Source organism: Heliangelus exortis, chromosome 6 (genome assembly GCF_036169615.1).
Source record: "Heliangelus exortis chromosome 6, bHelExo1.hap1, whole genome shotgun sequence".
NCBI classification, from domain to species: Eukaryota; Metazoa; Chordata; class Aves; order Apodiformes; family Trochilidae; genus Heliangelus; species Heliangelus exortis.
Genome location: NC_092427.1, coordinates 19,572,179 through 19,589,520, shown reverse-complemented (window position 1 = coordinate 19,589,520; position 17,342 = coordinate 19,572,179). Strand labels below are relative to the sequence as shown.

The 17,342-nt window shown below is 50.1% G+C and overlaps 1 protein-coding gene across 3 annotated transcripts in view; it reads right to left on the bottom strand.

Moving 5' to 3' along the window:
* The window catches only part of NRP2 (neuropilin 2), a 94,111-nt gene extending 77,020 nt beyond the window's left edge, over window positions 1-17,091 (bottom strand). For 2 of the 3 annotated variants that reach the window (XM_071747013.1, XM_071747014.1), the window contains exons 1-2: window positions 16,691-16,993; window positions 1,418-1,595 (exon numbers count right to left, since the gene is read on the bottom strand). In XM_071747013.1, the coding sequence (XP_071603114.1) occupies window positions 1,418-1,595; window positions 16,691-16,868 (356 nt within the window). In that variant the 5' untranslated portion in view covers window positions 16,869-16,993. Of the gene's footprint in view, window positions 1-1,417; window positions 1,596-16,690 lie in introns of all 3 variants that reach the window. The other variant, XM_071747015.1, reaches the window with a different exon arrangement.
* Between the last annotated feature and the right edge of the window lie 251 nt (window positions 17,092-17,342).

Genomic DNA, 17,342 nt, shown 5'->3' with positions numbered 1-17,342 from the left:
ATGTGAAGGAAAAAGCAGGTGCCCAGGGGGTTCGTTTTTGTTCGTTCGTTCTTGGGCTTCATTTGCCCAAGACCTTGAAGAGGCAGAAGCTGGAGTTCCTTCTGCCCAGCTCAATCCCTACCCTGCACACAACATTTCCCTGCCTGATACGTACTTCATACTCTGTTGACTGCAAACACAGGCCTATAAAACTTTTACTACTGTGAATTCCATTAGCTATGAGAAGGCAGTAATAGTCAACCTGTACAAGCAATAATAAAATTGATAGAAATCACCATTCTCATGTGCACTGCTGAGGCCATCTTATGCCCACATTAAGCCTTTCTCTACCTTACTCCCTCTCTAAACACAGGCCTGATTCTGCAAAGTGTTAAATGCTTTGCACACACATTAACTTCAGGGAGAGTTCATCGTGCTCAAAGCCTTATTGGCCTAGGCTTTATCTGTAAGGGGGTGATGAGATCCCCAGTGGCATCAATCAGCACATCTTCATTAGAGTTAGAGAAGCTACACTGATTTACACTAGCCAAGGATCCAGTTTTGCACATCAGTAGAGCTTCAGTACATCATCAAATCCATGCTCAATTCTTTGTTCTCCACAGGACTGCTTCTACAGCCCCACAAATGCTTCCCCTTTTTGCAAACAGTTTCCCTCTCCATATATAACCCCCTTTTAATCAACAGGTTTACTGTGTCTGGCAAGACTGCTGTGTGAGGCAGGTTTTAGGAGACACCAAGCTTCTTCACAGCTCAGTTATCCCTGTAGTGGCTATGGATTCCAGATTAAATGCACAAGTTTATATGTCTGCTGAGACCATGTTATTAACTCAACCTTTTATGGTGCCCTTTGATGCTGTTAATTATTTTTCACTACCTGTTAATTGTTTTTCCCAGACATCTTGTTTCCAAGTCTCTTAAAAGATTAAAAAAAAAAAAAAAAAAAAAGCTAGCACTGTGGACAGTCAAATTCAGCCCAAACAGCTTGGACTCCGTCATCCCCCAGCCCCACATGGCCCTAGCCTGGGTCTCCAGCCCTAGGGCTCTCTATGCCATACCTCGGCCTAGTTACATGCCAGGAAATTGCTCTGCTCTCCCAGCACATTTAAAAGGACGCTGAGGCCACTTTGACAGAGAAAAACAAGCTGCTTTTTATCCCAAGTCAAACTCAGCTTGAAAGCCAATGAGCTCTTCACTATCAGGTGGTATCAGGCCCAGTTAAGAACCATCAGTTCAAGCAGCATCTTACAACCACCCTGTTGGAAGAGGCACAGTTGCCACTGAAAAGCAATGAGACAGAGCACTAGAAGGGCACCAGGATGGTGCTTGTTTTCACAGGCAAGGAGGCATGAGGCCCATATTGCTAGGCAAAAGTGGAAAGAGGTGACTCAGTAGTAAAAAGGAAGCAGAAGGCTCTTACTTGCAGTCATGCTTTTCAATTTCAAAGTGAGGGTTGAAGTTGAGGATGATCTTCTGGTTGGCTTCAGGTGCGTAGATGACCCACTCACAGTTCTGGTGGGAGGGGTAGTCATCAGGGTACCCTGGGGAGGTGATGTACCCAGCATCCTTGGAGTTCAGACGGCCCCCACATGGCTGAGCTGCAGAGACACAGAAGGAAAGAAGACATTGAAGCAGGTTCTGGGCATCAGCCACGTATCAGTCCCTCTGGGCAACTGCTAGGGGTGCTCTGATAAAGGCCATTCTCTGGGCAGCTGACATCCATTTGGTGCTCTAATATTTCATAGTAATATCTGGGCAAGGGTAATTACTCTACACAACAAACTTACTCCATTTCCCTTCTGCCTCCTACCATGCTTACATACCACACTTCACACAGATCAGAGCAGAGAAACAAATGCTCTCAATGAAGCAATTAGAGAACCATAAAGTAAAAGAAACTGATATCAGATAATCTGGTACTGCCTCATTTTATCCCTTCTTTTGCCTCCTTTGCAAGCTGCTCTGGAGTAGTCTCTCACAGCTTGTCTTGGGTTAGTGCAGTGGTGTTCTGGAAGCAGGGAGGCCACAGGGGTGAGAAGCTGCTGGAAGCTCCCCTGGTTCCAATCCCTGCCCCACTTCTGCCAAAGGCCGAGCAGATATGGGAAGCTGGATGTGCCTCTGAGAGTAACATATTCAATAAAGGGAAAATGAAACTGCAAAAATAAAAAAAGGACCTGCAGAGCAGAGTAGAGGATGAAATGAGAGAGAAATGCCAGAGAAAAAGACACCAAGATCAGTGAAGAAGGAAGGGGAAAGGTGCCTGAGCAGAGATTTCCCCACAGCCCATGGTGAGATGGCAGCTGTGCCCCTGCAGCCCATGACTGCATGGTGAAGCAGTCCCTGAAATACCATGGTGGGATAAATGTGGATTTGTAGCCCCTGACGTGTCACAGGTGGCAGATGTGAAGCAGCAGCCTGTGCAGGATTGCAGAGAGGGGCAGATGTGGATCTGCAGCTGTGTAGGACCCCGTGTCAGAGGAGGTGACTGTTCCCAAAGCAGCCGTGACTCTGTGGGCAGCCCGGGCTGGAGCAGTTCCTGAGAGACTGCACCCCATGGGAAGGACTCATCTCGGAGGGGTTTGTGAAGGGCTCTCCCATCAGAGGGACCCCGAGTTGGAGCAGGGGAAGAATGTGAGGAGTCCTCCCCCTGAGAAGGAAGGAGTGGCAGAAACACCGTGTGGGGAACTGACCCTGAACCCCCCTGCCCCTCCCTGTGCCATGAGGGGAGGCGGCAGTGAAGGGATCCGGGCCCGGGGAGAAGGGAGGGGTGGGGGGGAAGATATGATCTGGTCATGTTTTCTTTTCTCCTTGTAGATGAAATTAGGGTGGGGGCTTTTTTCTTCCCAAGTTGAACCTGTCTGGTTTTTGCCCATTACTATAATTGATGAATTAAAAACTCCCTATCCCTGTCTCCATTAAGGAGCCTTTGGGTGTATTTTCTCCTCCCTGTTCCACAGTGGGGGTGGCAGAGTCCTGGTTGGTACCAGCTGGGCCTAAACTGTGACACAGCTTTCTTGAGAGACACCAAAATTTGGGTGTGTACGACCCTCAGTACAGCTGCAGAAGTGCAGAAAGCTTGGCTGGCCCCAAGGAAGAAAACTGAGGCACAGTGGGGTTGATGTCAAGCCCAGGCTCACCCACATGGCTGGTGGCAGAGCTGAGGAGAGCCCTTCTCTACTTGCTGCTCTCTCTGTCCCCATTTCCTGCCCATCTTGGCAGACTGGCATCCTACCTCCTGACACAGTTTAAGTTATCCCAGCTGTTGGAATGCAGACATGGATAGCAAGCAGTGGTAGTGGGTTTGTGGGGCTAGCCCACAAATGGCTGGCAATGGCTGCGTGGTGAGCTGAGGAAAGGCTCTCAGTCTGGGGTCAGAACAGGCCCTAGAGGGTGATTTCATCTTCAAAAAAGCATTTAATCTCATGAATGACACAAATCTAATTTCTTATTGCATTACTTGCTGGGAGGAAAATCTGCACCACGGGGTCAACTGATAATGCACTGCAAATTCCCCCAAAAGCCCCTTTCTCCATGGGGCCCCTATTGCACTCCTCTTGATGTCCTCCCTCCCCTGCCACTGCCCTGTCCCAATGCCACAGCATTGCCTCGTCACACCCAGCAAAATGGGCAGAAAACAGCAAAATGGACAAAACTCAGCAAAGCCCTAAGCCCCTGCACAGGGCAGGACAGTAGGCATAAAGGGTGACCCTGGTTCCCTGCTGCAAAAAGGCTATCCTCTCCCTGACAAAAAGCCATGGAGCACAGCATAGCATGGGAACTCAAACCCTCATGTGTTTTCCCTATTGCGAGTCTGTTCCCACAGCCATGCAGGGCTCCAGTCCTGTTGGAGAGTGTGAGGGAGCTTTGCCAGGGCCCACATCCACACACCTTGCAATGGGGCCTGAGAACATCCCATGCTCCCTAGGGAGCCAAGGCACAGGAAGAACATCACCCTGGGTGTAGGAGAGTAACCAGTCATAACCTATCAGCTCTGTGGGATGAGGGTCTTCCCCACTGCCCTGGCCCTGAGGGCTGTCCCTTCTGCAGTGGCACTTGCTGCAAAGCCCCAGGAAAAGCAGAACACTCCAGACTCCCCACACCATGGATCTGTCCCTGTCCCTCTGCTATGGGGTCTGCCAGGGACCAGGGGTGTCCCTGAGGGATGCCCCCACAAGTATACCCATCCTCGGTGGGGAAATCCCAGCCTGCTTTCAAACTTCCTTCTTGCCAGAAATAACCTGAGCAGGAGGAGTGAGGTAGGACCCCTTAGGGGTAATATTTCCTGGAAAAAACTCACTTTGAATAAATAACTTGCTGCCTGCAAAAAATACACATCCCCTGTGCAGGAACAAGGACAGTAGGAGAGCCCTTTGTGAGGAAGGGAGACTTCCTTCACCATGAAAGAGCACTGTCAGTTTCCCCCATGTTTTGTCATGCCCTCTAACACATTCATTCTTCAAAATAACTTTCTTCTCAAACACCCAAAGGCAGCTCTGCAGCCTTCCCTTTTTTCTTAAAATAATCTTTGAGTACCCAAAAAAATATGAGGGGAAAAAATCACAACACTGCCACGGGAAGAGCTGAGAATACCAAAAAAACATCTGGTTTTGTTCCACAGGACAGCTTGCTCAAAACACAAACATTCACAAACCTACATTCTTCCACAAATCTCCTCTCTCAGCAAGGCACATTTGCCCACATACATGTCTATGTGGGTTTGGGGGAATTGAGAGAGACATTCACAGGGAAGAAATTCATGGACTTGTTGACATCCATGTAGAAATAGACGTGTAGTTCACACTTCACTCATGTACACGCTTTGACACCTTCTCATAAAAATTCACACCTCATTTGCACAGATGTCTACCCCCTCCAGCAAAGAGAAATATTCACTCTGCAGATTATTTTTCTTGGAAAGGGCAAAATCATGAGGCAATGAAAATACAGTTAATCCTTCCAAACCTCGTCATCCCATCTCCATCTCTCCAGCTTTAACACACATGCTACCCGCTAGGCTAATACCATCAACATCACCCACCACTCAGAAGCTGCTAGCCCCTTACTCACATGAGATACTATCAATACCCTCCGAGCTGTTGAAACTCAACCACTTGGAGGGGAACTGCAATGTGAACAGGGTTGTCAGGATCCAGCTTGCTCTGGCTCTTCCCTGACAAATGAGCTGAGGAGCAGATTTGCAGGTTTACCTTGATCTTAAAAACTTCTCCTTTGCCTTGCAATGCCATTTTAGGGCAGTGGGACCAAGATAAGGAAATCCCCGAGTTTGATCCTGATTTCAGGTCAGCTTGATGCCAAAGTTGAACTGGTAGTGTTGGTAAGGACAGTGCAAGTAAGGGGGGCTGAAACTCTCTGTGACTGTAATCTCTGCAGCAAGATGGGGCAAGCAGGCAAAACAACTGAGGGGACAGAAGCAGCAGCCACATCCCTCAGGTGTTAAGACAACTGGAAATACGTCACCATCTTTCTGCAGCAGGGGAAAACTTCCACCTGCAAGAAAGCCTATCTGTATCTCACAGAGGAACCAATTTTGTCTTCTTGTTGTCCCAGCTGACATCATTCTCATTCATCCCTCTCCAAGAAGGTCCAAAGAAATGAAGGGGACTACTTCAGCACAGTACTGCCTTGTCCATTCACAGCACATGGTAATAGTATACGAGGGAAACTAGGGCTTCTTAGAGTTACCCAAAGAGGCAAGATTAGTTTATTGTATTTGTAATCGTACTGTCAGGCTTATTCTCTTCTAATACACTGATATCTAGCAGATAAATACATGCAACAACAACAACAAAAGATAGAATCTATCACTGTGCCCACAGAGGCACAAAAGGTTTGCCTTAGCAGACATGCTTTCTCTATAAAATCAGTCCTGTTTTGTACACCGTGGATGGTCAAGATTCTACATAAATGTGTCCTTTCAAACTGATGCATTGAATCCTGTCCTGGGTTGATGTGGTACCGGTTTTGCTAGCGGGGAGGGGCCCCAGGGGTGGTTCCTGTGAGGAGCTGCTGAAAGCTCCCCCGGGTCCAAATACCCGGCCTCACCTCTGGCTAATGTTGAGGCTATCAGTGACCATGGATGCGCCTCTGAGATTAACATATTCAAGAAGAGGAAACAAGCGGCTGAAAGACGTCAGGGAGAAGAGAAGAACAGAGGTGAGAGCAATGCCGGAGCAGAGATGCCAAGCTCGGTGAGGAAGGAGGGGGAGAAGAAGGTGCCTGAGCAGAGGTTCCCCTGCATCCTGTGGTGGGGTGGTAGGCTGTGCCTCTACAGCCTGTGGAGAATCACGGTGGAGCACATGTGGACCTACAGCCTGTGGAGGAGGAAAATGGAGCAGAAGTGGACCTGAAGCTGTGGAGAACCCCGGGAGGTGACTGTTCCCAAAAGCAGGTCATGACCCCGTGGGCAGCCTGCACTGGAACAGCTTGATCCTGAAGTACTGCACCTCTCGGGAAGGGACCCTCTGAGGTGGGAGGGAACCTATGCTGGAGTAGGGGCAGACTGTGAGGAATTCTCCTGGAGCAGGAAGGAGTGGAAGAAAACCATGGGTGTGGAAAGGACTGTAAACTCCACTCCCTGTTCCCCTGTGCTGCTGGGGGGGAGGAGGCAGAGATAGCGGGAACAAAGAAATTTGGGCCAGAGAAGAAGGGAGGGATGAGGTAAGGCATCTAAGCTCTGGGTTTGTTTTCTCTTTGCCCTGTTTTGATTTGACTAATGGTAAATTAAATTGATTTTTCCACCAAGTTGAGTCTGTTTTGCCTGTGACCATAATTGGTAAAACCCTCCTAGTCCTTGTCTTGACTCATGAGGTTTTAGGGATTTCCTCCTCGCCATCCCATGTGATCCTTTGTAACTGGCTGGGCCTAAACCACAAAAAATACACAAAAAAAACCCCAAAACATAAAAAAAATCCAACAGGTGAGTGGCATGACTGCTGCCCGGGTTGCACACTTTGAAAGCAAGACATACTTCACAGCTAATGGCATCTGGCAGATTCTGCCAGCCATTAATTAATTTAATAAAATTAAAATTAAATTCCTAAGTATAAGCCAAGTCTGCCAGGTGTGGGGGACATTTTGCTAAGTAAGCAAAATGCAGACATTGAAAGCAAACTGCTGGGGTCCCTGCCAGCCTGCAGTGGAGGGGCCAGTGAAGCACTGTGCTGATGGCAAGGCCACTGGAGAGCAGCCAAGGTCTTATAGGGAAGCTACAGACATTGACACTCTGGGGTGGGAGCAGGCTGTGTTTGGGATGGGATGGGATGGGATGGGGTAGGATGGGATAGGATGGGATAGGATGGGATAGGATGGGATAGGATGGGATAGGATGGGATAGGATGGGATAGGATGGGATAGGAAATCCCCAGATCCCTCCTTTGTTAAGGCCCACCACATGACTTAACATAACCCTCTCCTTGCAGGACCACCCCAACCAGAGGATGACCACCAAGCCATAGGGATGGGAGAAGAAAATTCAGTTCATGAGGGCAGACTCCTGCAACCACTGCAGTGTATGGTGACCAATGCAAGTTTCCCATAGAGAGCAGTATCAGCAGCTGAGCTCCTCATCCTTTGCAAGGGGCAGACCACTCTTTCCCTGCCCGGACCTGCTGGAGATGTCCAGGCAGATGAAGTCTCCCCCTGCCTCTTCCAGGCTGAAGCAATCATTATGTAGGGGACCCAAAAATAACAGCCAGGTCCCGGGAACCTCCACCCACACTTGAGGTTTCTCAGCTCTGCAGCTCATCAGCATATGCTGAAAGCTTAGGCCAGGAGGAGAGTATTCTCCAACTAGAATTTCCTGCCTATTAAACCCCTCTGGATTTTCCTCACCCCACAAGAGTAGAACTCGGTTACTGCTGGACCTGAAACACAGAAACTTAAGCCAACCCTGTCTGTAACAAAAATAATCATCACCAGAGAGGCCCATTTCACAACAAACTCACATACTACAGTCCCTTAGAGCTTGTAGCATCCAGCAGAAAACTATCACGTGTTTTGATCTGCTGGGTTCACTTTACTTTGGGAATGTAAGTCAGGGCTGTGCACAAAAATTTAAGGTGTTTTTGTTGCCTTAGTTGCAAGCAGAAGTATAAGTGTCTGTGCTGCTCAAAAAGAGCAGCATTTGAGGGCAGCAAACAAACAAGAGACGCTGCAAGTCCCACGGCAGAGGGATGCAGCACCAGGCCTTGCCAGTTTTTTCTCTTCCTTGCATGAGGCCCTCAAAGCACAGCTCCACTCTCACCAAAATACCACAGTGGATTTCTACATCTCTACATCCCCCCCAACAGCACAGCAAAATACAGGTCCTGGCACACACTCCCTGCTGCTCTCAGAGCTGCTGAACTAGGGATGAGCCCTTGTGGATCAATCCCTGCATATTTCAGTCCTGTATAGGGATATAGACAAAGCAGAGATTTTTAATGCTTTCTTCACATCTGTCTTCAACACTGATGATGGGCTTGAGCACTCCCAGAGCCCTGGGCTAGTGAACCATGACAGCCCTGAACTTGTGCGGGATTTCCTGCTCCAGCTGGATCCTTCTAAGTCGATGGGGCCTGATGGGATTCATCCAAGGGTACTTAAAGAGCTGGCAGAGCTCATAGCGAAACCTCTCTCCATGATTTTTCAGTGCTCTTGGGAACCTGGAGTGGTACCAGTTGACTAGAACTTGGCAAATGTTGTCCCAGTCTTCAGGAAAGGTAGCAGGGATGACCCTGCTAACTACAGGCATGTTAGTCTCACCTTAGTGTCTGGTAAGATCATGGGGAAGATTATTCTGAGAACTAATGAAAAACACCTTAAAACCAAGACAGTCATTGGTCTCAGGGCTTGTTAAGGGAAGGTCCCACTTTAATAACTTGATTTCTTTCTGTGACAAGGTAACCCATCTGGTTGACCAAGGGAAGTCAGTTGATGTAATCTTTCTAGATTTCAGAAAGGCCTTTGATATTGTCTCTCACAGTATCCTTGTAAATAAAATGGCCAGCATCCAGCTGGACAAGCACCTAATGCTATGGGTGAGCAGTTAGCTGATGGGTCAAGCTCAAAGGGTCACAGTAAGGTCACATCAGGCTGGCAACTGGTTACTAGCGGGGTTCCACAGGGATCCATTTTTAGGGCCAGTTCTTTTTAATATATTCATAAAATACTTAGATGCAGGACTTGAAGGATCACTAATTAAGTTTGCAGATGACACCAAATTAGGGGGAGTGGTTGACATTTCCGAGGGCAGAGAGGCCCTGCAGAGGGATCTAGCCAGATTAGAGTGCTGGGCAAATGCCAGCCATATGGAGTTTAACAAGAAATGCTGGGTCTTGCACCTGGGACATGGTAACCCTGGATATTCATAAACCCTGGGGAGTGAGAGGCTAGAGACCAGCCCTGCTGAAAGGTATCTGGAGGTTCTGGTCCATGGCAAGTTGAGCATGAGCCAACAGTGTGCCCTGGCAGCCAGGAGGGCCAACAGAGTCCTGGGGTGCATCAAGCAGGGCATTGCCAGAGGGTTGGGATAAAGTCCCACTTTATTCTGCACTGGTGCAGCCCCACCTCAAGTACTGTGAGCAGTTTTGGGTGCTACAGTACAAAAAGGACATAGAGCTACTAGAGAGTGTCCAGAGGAGGGCTATGAGGCTGGTGAAGGGTTCAGAGGGGAAGGAAGCCATATAAGAACAGCTAAAGGCACTTGGTCTGTTCGGCCTGGGGAAGAGGAGACTGAGGGGAGACCTCATCTGAGCTCACTGCTTCCTCAGTAGGGAAGGAGGAGGAGCAGGTGCTGACCTCTGCTCTCTGGTGACTGACAAGAGCACCCGAGGGAGTGGTAGGAAGATGTGCTGGGGGAAGTTTAGGTTAGATATAAGGAAAAAGTTTTTCACCCAGAGGGTGGTCAAGCAGTGGAACAGGCTCCCCAGGGAAGTAGTTACGGCACCAAGCCTGCCTGAGTTCAGGAAGGGTTTAGATGACACTCTCAGGCACATGGTGTGATTCTTGGGGCGCCCTATACAGGAACAGGAGTTGGACTTGATGATCCTGACAGTTCCCTTCCAACTTGGCAGATTCTAAGATAAATGACACAGCTTAGCTATTGGCCAATCAAAGAGACATAGTGCAGAGGAAGCTAATAAGATTAGATATTTTATCCCCAGTAGCATAGATCATTTTAGCAGAAGTGTGTTTGCTTTGGACTGCAAGATAAAGCTTTAAAGGCTTCCTGAACAAATTAATGGACAAACATGCCCAGACAACACAAATCACTTACACACAATTCATACCAGAGCAGTATGCACATCCATATCTTGGGATTTCATACAACCAGGGAAAGTCACCTGAACATTTCATTGAGGGCCCTCACCAGTTTAACAAGGAAAATTTAACACTTATTTTGTGATCTGAACCAGCATTTTGTTTGATCCAAAATTTCTCGAGGCTGTCATAAGACAGGCTCATAAAAACACTGAAAGGGCTTAAGCAAGAAAGGAACACTCCAGTCTATTAGCTGATGCATGGACCACTTCCCAAGGCAACTGGAAAGAGATGCAATATAATTCACTTTAGAGCATTGTGAGAGGGGAATGCTGGAAAGCTCAGCAAATGGAACATTTTAGCTGAGTCTTTGCAAAAAGAGATAATTTAAAATTAATTCTAAATAAGGAGAGAGTGTTGGAGGGAGAGAGAGAAAAGATTTGGACATTTCAGACAAATGCACCTTCTTTGCTATGTTAATCCACAGAAGAATTAAGTGGAAACCTGAAATAGAGACTCACCAAAGCTTCAATATAAAAAATTAGAGGGCCAAATTCGGCATGCTAATCCAGGTAATTTGCTTTGAAATCACTGGAATTCAGCTGATTCCCATACCTGCAGTTCCGGATAGCCATTTTCCAGGGGCTGGCATCTCTCTGTACCACCTGAGTTGTGGCAACCTTTAAATGCTACCATTTTAGGGGCTTGAGGGTTTCCTCCCCCACAAACCTCAAAAATGAGATTTCATATCCCAGTTTTTACACGGTACCACCTCTGCTAATTTTATTTGTCATCTTACAGGAGAGGAAAATGCAGTTCTAATAGGGCAGTGAGATCAACAGTGTTAGACTTTATATTGATCCATGGGCACACAATTCTCTCAGCTTGCCTGTGATTATAATCAGTGTCTCTGGTATTACAACTCCTGGCTACTCTGGTAATCACTTGAGAGAGCACACAAGCATGTGCAAGGGAGGATAAATGCATCTTGAACTTGAAGGCATCACACCTGTGTTTCCTGCCTCTGTGTTAGGGTCCCAAGGGTGTGAAGCCTGATGGAAGCACACTGCCACCTCCCAGGAATAGGTGGCAGCTTCAGTACACCTTCAAGCTGTCAGGTTGAAGTAAACCTCCCCATAACCACAGGCAGAGAAACAGAGACTCAGGAAAGCTTGAAGGTTCAGAGCAGAGGTAGAAATAAAGCAGAGGCTTCCTGTATGGCAGCCTGCCACCCTACCTTTAGGCTACACACAGAAATAATATTGGGATTAAAAAATTAGCTAAACCAGCCCCATGAATGCTATCTATAACAGGCTGGTTTGAGGGCCATGGAGCAAAAGTGAGAGACATTTCCAATTCCACACATTAAAGAGTCATGAATTCACCTAGGATTCCTCTCTAAAGAGCTTCAGGCTTGATGAAAGGTGTTCAGTGCCTCTGAAATACTAATTAGCATTGTTATTACAAGAAGAAAAGCCTGTCTCATCTCTCATCTCCTGTGCCCTCCCTCCCAGCTCCCTCACACCTTTCAAACCCGTCTGTCAGGGTCCATTCTTCACAAAAACCTGAATCCTGGCTTTCCCCACTGGGCAATGGCAGTTTATTCCTGCCTCTTCCCAAAGTGGATGGCAGAGCCTCCCTGAATCCCACACTACCCCTGGCTCAGCTCTCCCTTCCTCCCTCCTTCCCAGGACCCTGGTAGGAGCTGCAGAGCAAAACGCAGTGCCTCAGCAGTGGGCAGCCCCAGGGATGGGATGGGATGGGATGGGATGGGATGGGATGGGATGGGAGGCAAACTACCCCTCCAGAGCCACCCGGGGAGAGACCTTGCTGCAGCTCCCCTGTGCAGGCTGCCGAGCAGCAGTGGCTTCAGCCTTTCCAACAACTTGCTCAAATCCAGCTACTCCTGAGCCCCTCTAGGAGCACCGAAGTTACTACACATTCTAGCAAGTGTCAAACACATTGTTTCTTGCTGAGCACATTTTCAGCAGTCAACCAGAAATACGTGTAAGCTTGAGAGCCTGGGAGGGTGTGCCTAAGAGAGAAAGTTGCTGAGGGGCTCTGGGCATGGGAGGTAAAGTGCAGGGAAGGGAAGGATGGAGGAGTGTGTATGTTGTAGGCAGCAAGACTGGGCTGGGGGAGACCAGAGAGGCTCTGTAAGAAAAGAGAAGAGCTAGAGATTTGTGTACATGTGAAGAGAGAGGAACAATCAGAGAGACAGTAAGTATGTGCATAGATGTCCACATGAACAAGGGGCTGGGGGTTTCCTTCCTTCTCTCCCTGCAGGCATCCCCTAAAAAGAGGGTTCAAAGAAGCCTTTCAACAAAATGTAAGCAGAGTGAAAGGACAGTGTCCTTTTGGCTTTACCATCTTCCTAGGAGGGACACAGAGAAAGGAGGGCATTCAAGCCCCACACAGGCAGCACTTCACAGCTGGAGGTGACTCACTAGAACAGCTGGGGCAGATGTCTTGCCTTTGTCTCAAATGAACAGGGAGAAATCAACGTGTGCTTCAAAGACCCAGAGCCCAGTACTTCATCTCAGGAGCCCATTTTCTTTGACTCATCAAGTATGAAGAGGGGAAAGCATTCAGACAGAAAGTCTCTGCAGCCATCCCTCCCTGCAGGTAACAACACTTAAGGCTATTGGGCATGACGACTCACTGGTTGTACCTCTTTCCCTAACCGGCTTGGGGATAGGATGTCTCACCTAGCTGTGATTTCGAGTGTTTGGCCCTGTGCCTGCCGACCTCGACCTCGTACTGACAAACCTCTGCACCGACAAACCTCTGTACCGTGTCTCTGCTTGTGTCTTTTCACTGCACTCAGGATCCCCGCCTTTTGAGATTGCTATTTGGCTCAGGCGGGGAGCAGGCTGACCCTTTGTTTCTGTGTGTGATTAAAAACATGCTACTGTAGCGCTGTGTGCAACAGTGCTAGCAACAGCCCTGATTTATGTTGTTTCTAGGATTGCTGTTTCCACCCGGGTGTAGACAGGGATTTCAAAAGTAGCCCAGCTACTTCTTTGTCTCTGTGTGTATTATAATTAGAAATGTGTCAAAGTGGTGTTACCGAGTGAGAATAGAGCTGAAAACATTCATACCCCGCTTCTGCCCTCACCTCCGAGCCCAGTGTGGGTTTGTGCAGGCACATCAGCTCTCCACACTTCCCAGATTGGGCAACTGTGTTCCTGAATCCCCATGGGGATGCAGAGGCAGTGACTTCACAACACAATGCAGGGCAAGTTTAATAAGCTGCCAGTGTGCTCTCAGGCTGCTGCAATCTGCCCCCACCATTGCAGCTAAAGGGTGACTTTTTCTATTTTGTTTTCAGATAGGATCACGCATCTCTGATATAGACAATTTGTTTTCCTAGCACAGCTGGTCCATCAGGTGGTATAATTTGGCAGCAATCCCAGTACTTAAAAAATAATTTTTCCTTATTAAGACAACTGGGGGTCTCACAGGATAGGATCCCTTCCTTATCTAAGCCTGACAGATTCCTAAACCACATGAAGGATGTTTGCTCCTCTCTGGCTTTCTGTCATACAAGGCCACCATGTCCTGGAACCTGGGAGCACAGGAGCTTTCTGTCGGGAAACCAACCTACCCACCTGCCAGAAGTGGCTGGGATGGGAGGCACTGCCTTCACCAGCCCACCAAAACAGGTTGCTTTCTCACTTTAACCTTCTAATCCCTACACGTGGTACCAAACACAGAGTAAATACTGGGAGGGGGGCTGGAGGGGCAGACAGGAGCAGGGCAGGGAGATGGGAAGCGCCTCTGTAGAGCACCCTCAGACCATTATGCCCGCCTGTCACTCCTGACACAGCAGACCACGATTTTTCTGCAGCAGGGAAGTTAGGAAAACAAAATGCAGCATCCTAACCTGGGTCAGAGCCCCCCCCACCGAGTGCTCCCGGCAACTGTCTGATTCCTAGGTTAAAAAAGCTTTTGTTCCCAGCAAGAGCCGAGTTAACAGCACAAGGGGCAAAAGGCATTACACTCAGTGACTGGGAGGGTGTGTGGGTGTTTGTATGTGTACCGCCATGTGCCTGCTTGGTGGCAATTTGTTTTGAGCCCCTCCCCACCTTGCTGCACCTCCTAAGTAATTATTTAAAAACATTTAAAATTATTTAAATTATTTTTAAAACTTTGCTTATAAGCGAACTATTTGGAAGGCTTCAAGGCTGACCTTTTCCCCGAGCTGCAAAAAACATCATCTGAGTGGCTCAGTACTTGGATTACTCAATTGTTACTTTCTTTCTAGATTGCTTTTTATGGGAAGGTGAAAAAAAGGTAGACATACAGCCTTCCGATTTATCTTCCAGGATCTCTCACCCACTCCCCTCCATGGTTATCTCAGGGTTTGCTTGGCTACATACAAATTGGCAGCTGCACTGTTTATCTCTTACTCTAGAAATATTGCACAAGGTTTTTTTTTCCATCTCGATTATCATATTATCGTCTATTAAAAACATCTCCCCTCTCTACTGATCTCCCTTAGGGACCTTTAAGGGGGACTTTCTAAATGGGGGAAGGCTTTCAGATACACCCGACTGAAACTTAAGTCCATCTAGCTCTGGCAGGCTTTTTGTACTAGCCTGTCGAATTCAGTGGTGCTGAGTATAGCCTGATCGAGGTCCAGGTCCCATTACTTCATACGTTGCTTGCGGGGCTAAGAATAAAATAATTTGGCTGGATTTGCAGCACCACCACAACATCTCGGCTAACAGCCGCTGTGTAAACCGCAGGGACGCAACTTCCTCGCTGGCTCCACCACCATGTGATGACTTAGCTGGGAAAACCCCGTGTTGAAATAAACATTTCTTACAGCGACAGAACGGCCCCTGAGACGCGGTCGGCTCATAAAAACCCTTCCAAACTAGAAATCCTGATCCCGAGCCCACTGAAGGATAGAAGGAGCTACAGGCACACGCTCAGTCTAAGCAGCCACAGGGATCGCAGCCAGGCTGGTCAGCGAGTTCTCAGGAGAGAGCCTCAGATTACAGCCTGCTATGCCTCTGCACAATACCCACTCCAGGAGATCGTACACTGCCTCTGCAACCAGGACCATCTGAAAACACTGCTGCACTCAGAAAGGACCTCCCAGAACTTTGCCCTTTCTCTTTACCCCATCGAGTGCCTATTCATTTGTTTTCCTATTTGAACAAAAAATGGGATTTTTTTTCCCCCTTCTCCTTTATAAGGAAGAAGGTGGTGCCAACAGACAACTGAATGTACCGGAGAATGTTTACCGGGAACGTCTGTGCTTCGCTCCTGCAAAACAAGAGGGACTTTCTCAAGCGGCAGACTCTCTCCATTTCTCTTTTCGAGGAGGAGTTGGTGGCCATGCCTCTCTGGGGCTGGGGAAAAAGGAAGGACTGATGCATCCACATTGTGCCTTGCCTTTTAACTCTGCCTGGGTCAGACCGCATCTCGGGACCGTGTGCTCCCACGAACTGTCTGAGGCATATCCTGAGGTTCTGACTAACGAGAAGGGAAACCCACAGCTCAGCAGCTGCTCTCTTGGCACCATCCGTCCTGCCGGGCAGCTCCTGGGCTGCCGACTGCAGAAGGAACCTTAAGAGAGTAGTGGAGGGTTTGGATGAGGCCTGTCTTTTCCCTCCAGGGACTTGTGTCGGTGGGGACCCTCCTGCCCCCCTTGGCCAGCGCTAAGGACAGCGGCCGGCGACCACAGGCCCCAGCCTCAGCGCGCCCCTGCCCCTCTCCTGCTCCCAAGCCAAAGCAGTGTAAGCTCCGGGGCTTTATCCCAGCGCCTCCTGACAGCCCAGCCTGACTCTTAAGCGAAGACCAGAATAACACACTCGCGTCCCAAAACCTGCCACGAACCTGCCAAGTCCGGGGTTTGCAAAGTAGATGCACGTACCGCGGGCAGGCGGCTTTCCCGGGGGGGCTGCCTGGAGGAGGATGCTGCTGCCTCAAGGCTCGCCTGCTCCCAGCGCCGCCCTGCACGGCTCCCGGCTTCCTGTCTGGTGATTTTCATTTTTCACCTAAAGTTTCCCGAGGCTACCACCCGGCACGGGGCTGCGGGCATGGGGATGCAGGTGGTCCCTACGGCTTCCCCGCCCTTGCCCGGAGTCCTCCAAAAAACAGCACGCAACTTTCCGATACGGCTCCATCCCCTCGCCCCAGCACGCCGGACGCTGGGAGCTGCGCAGCTATACCCCTGCGCGCCTTGCCGGGGGCGCTGCGCCATCCCCGCCCCGCCGCACACACGAATCCCCTAAAACCCGTACTGCGAAAGCTCCCGCCGCCGCTCCCTCGTTTATTCCCTGTGCCACCCGCGAGGCCGGGAAAAGCCTCTGTACCAACGCCCGGGACCGCGCACAGGCACTCGCAAGTTGGTCGGGCGGGGAGGGTTTCCTCGCCCACGCACCTCCAGGGATATCTCCCACTCCGGGGGAACCCTTACCTGTCTCCGCCGTGCCTCGGGAGCCGGGCAAGCACAGCCCTAGAAATCCCCATGCGAGAAGAAACGTATCCATCCTTCTGAAGAAATTAGAAAAAAACCCAACCAAAACAATCGAGATGGCGGGGCCGGGCTTCGCCTCCCTACCCTGGGCGCGCCGCGCCCCGCGTGGGCGCCCCATTGATGATGAGCTCCAGCTGGGCTCAGCGTGGGGCGGGGGCGGCGGCTTCCCGCGGGCCGGTGCTGGGGGTCGGGCGGTGTCGTGCAGAACCTCTCCCCTAGGGCGACCCGCGGGGCCGGCACCTCGGCACCTCGGCACCCCTCGGGGCGTGGTGGCGATGCGGGCTGGGGCGCCGTCTGCGCCTCCGCTCCCTCCCCGCCGGCGCCTCGCAGCCTTTTCAGGCAGGGCGGCATGTGGCTGTCAGAGTCCAGCGCCTGCACCGCCCCCGCGCCCCGCCCCGCAACCCCCGCGCCCCGCCCCGCCCCGCCTGCAGCCGCGGGGAAACGCGGAGGCTCCCGCAGCGCCGCGGGGATGCGCGGACACGGAGGCGCGGAGCGGGTCCGGGGTGCGCTGGGATAACCGCATCCCTGGCCGTGCCGCCGCCCGGCCCCTTGCCCGAGCGCTGCCGGTCTCCCAGCGCAGAGAAGAATCAAA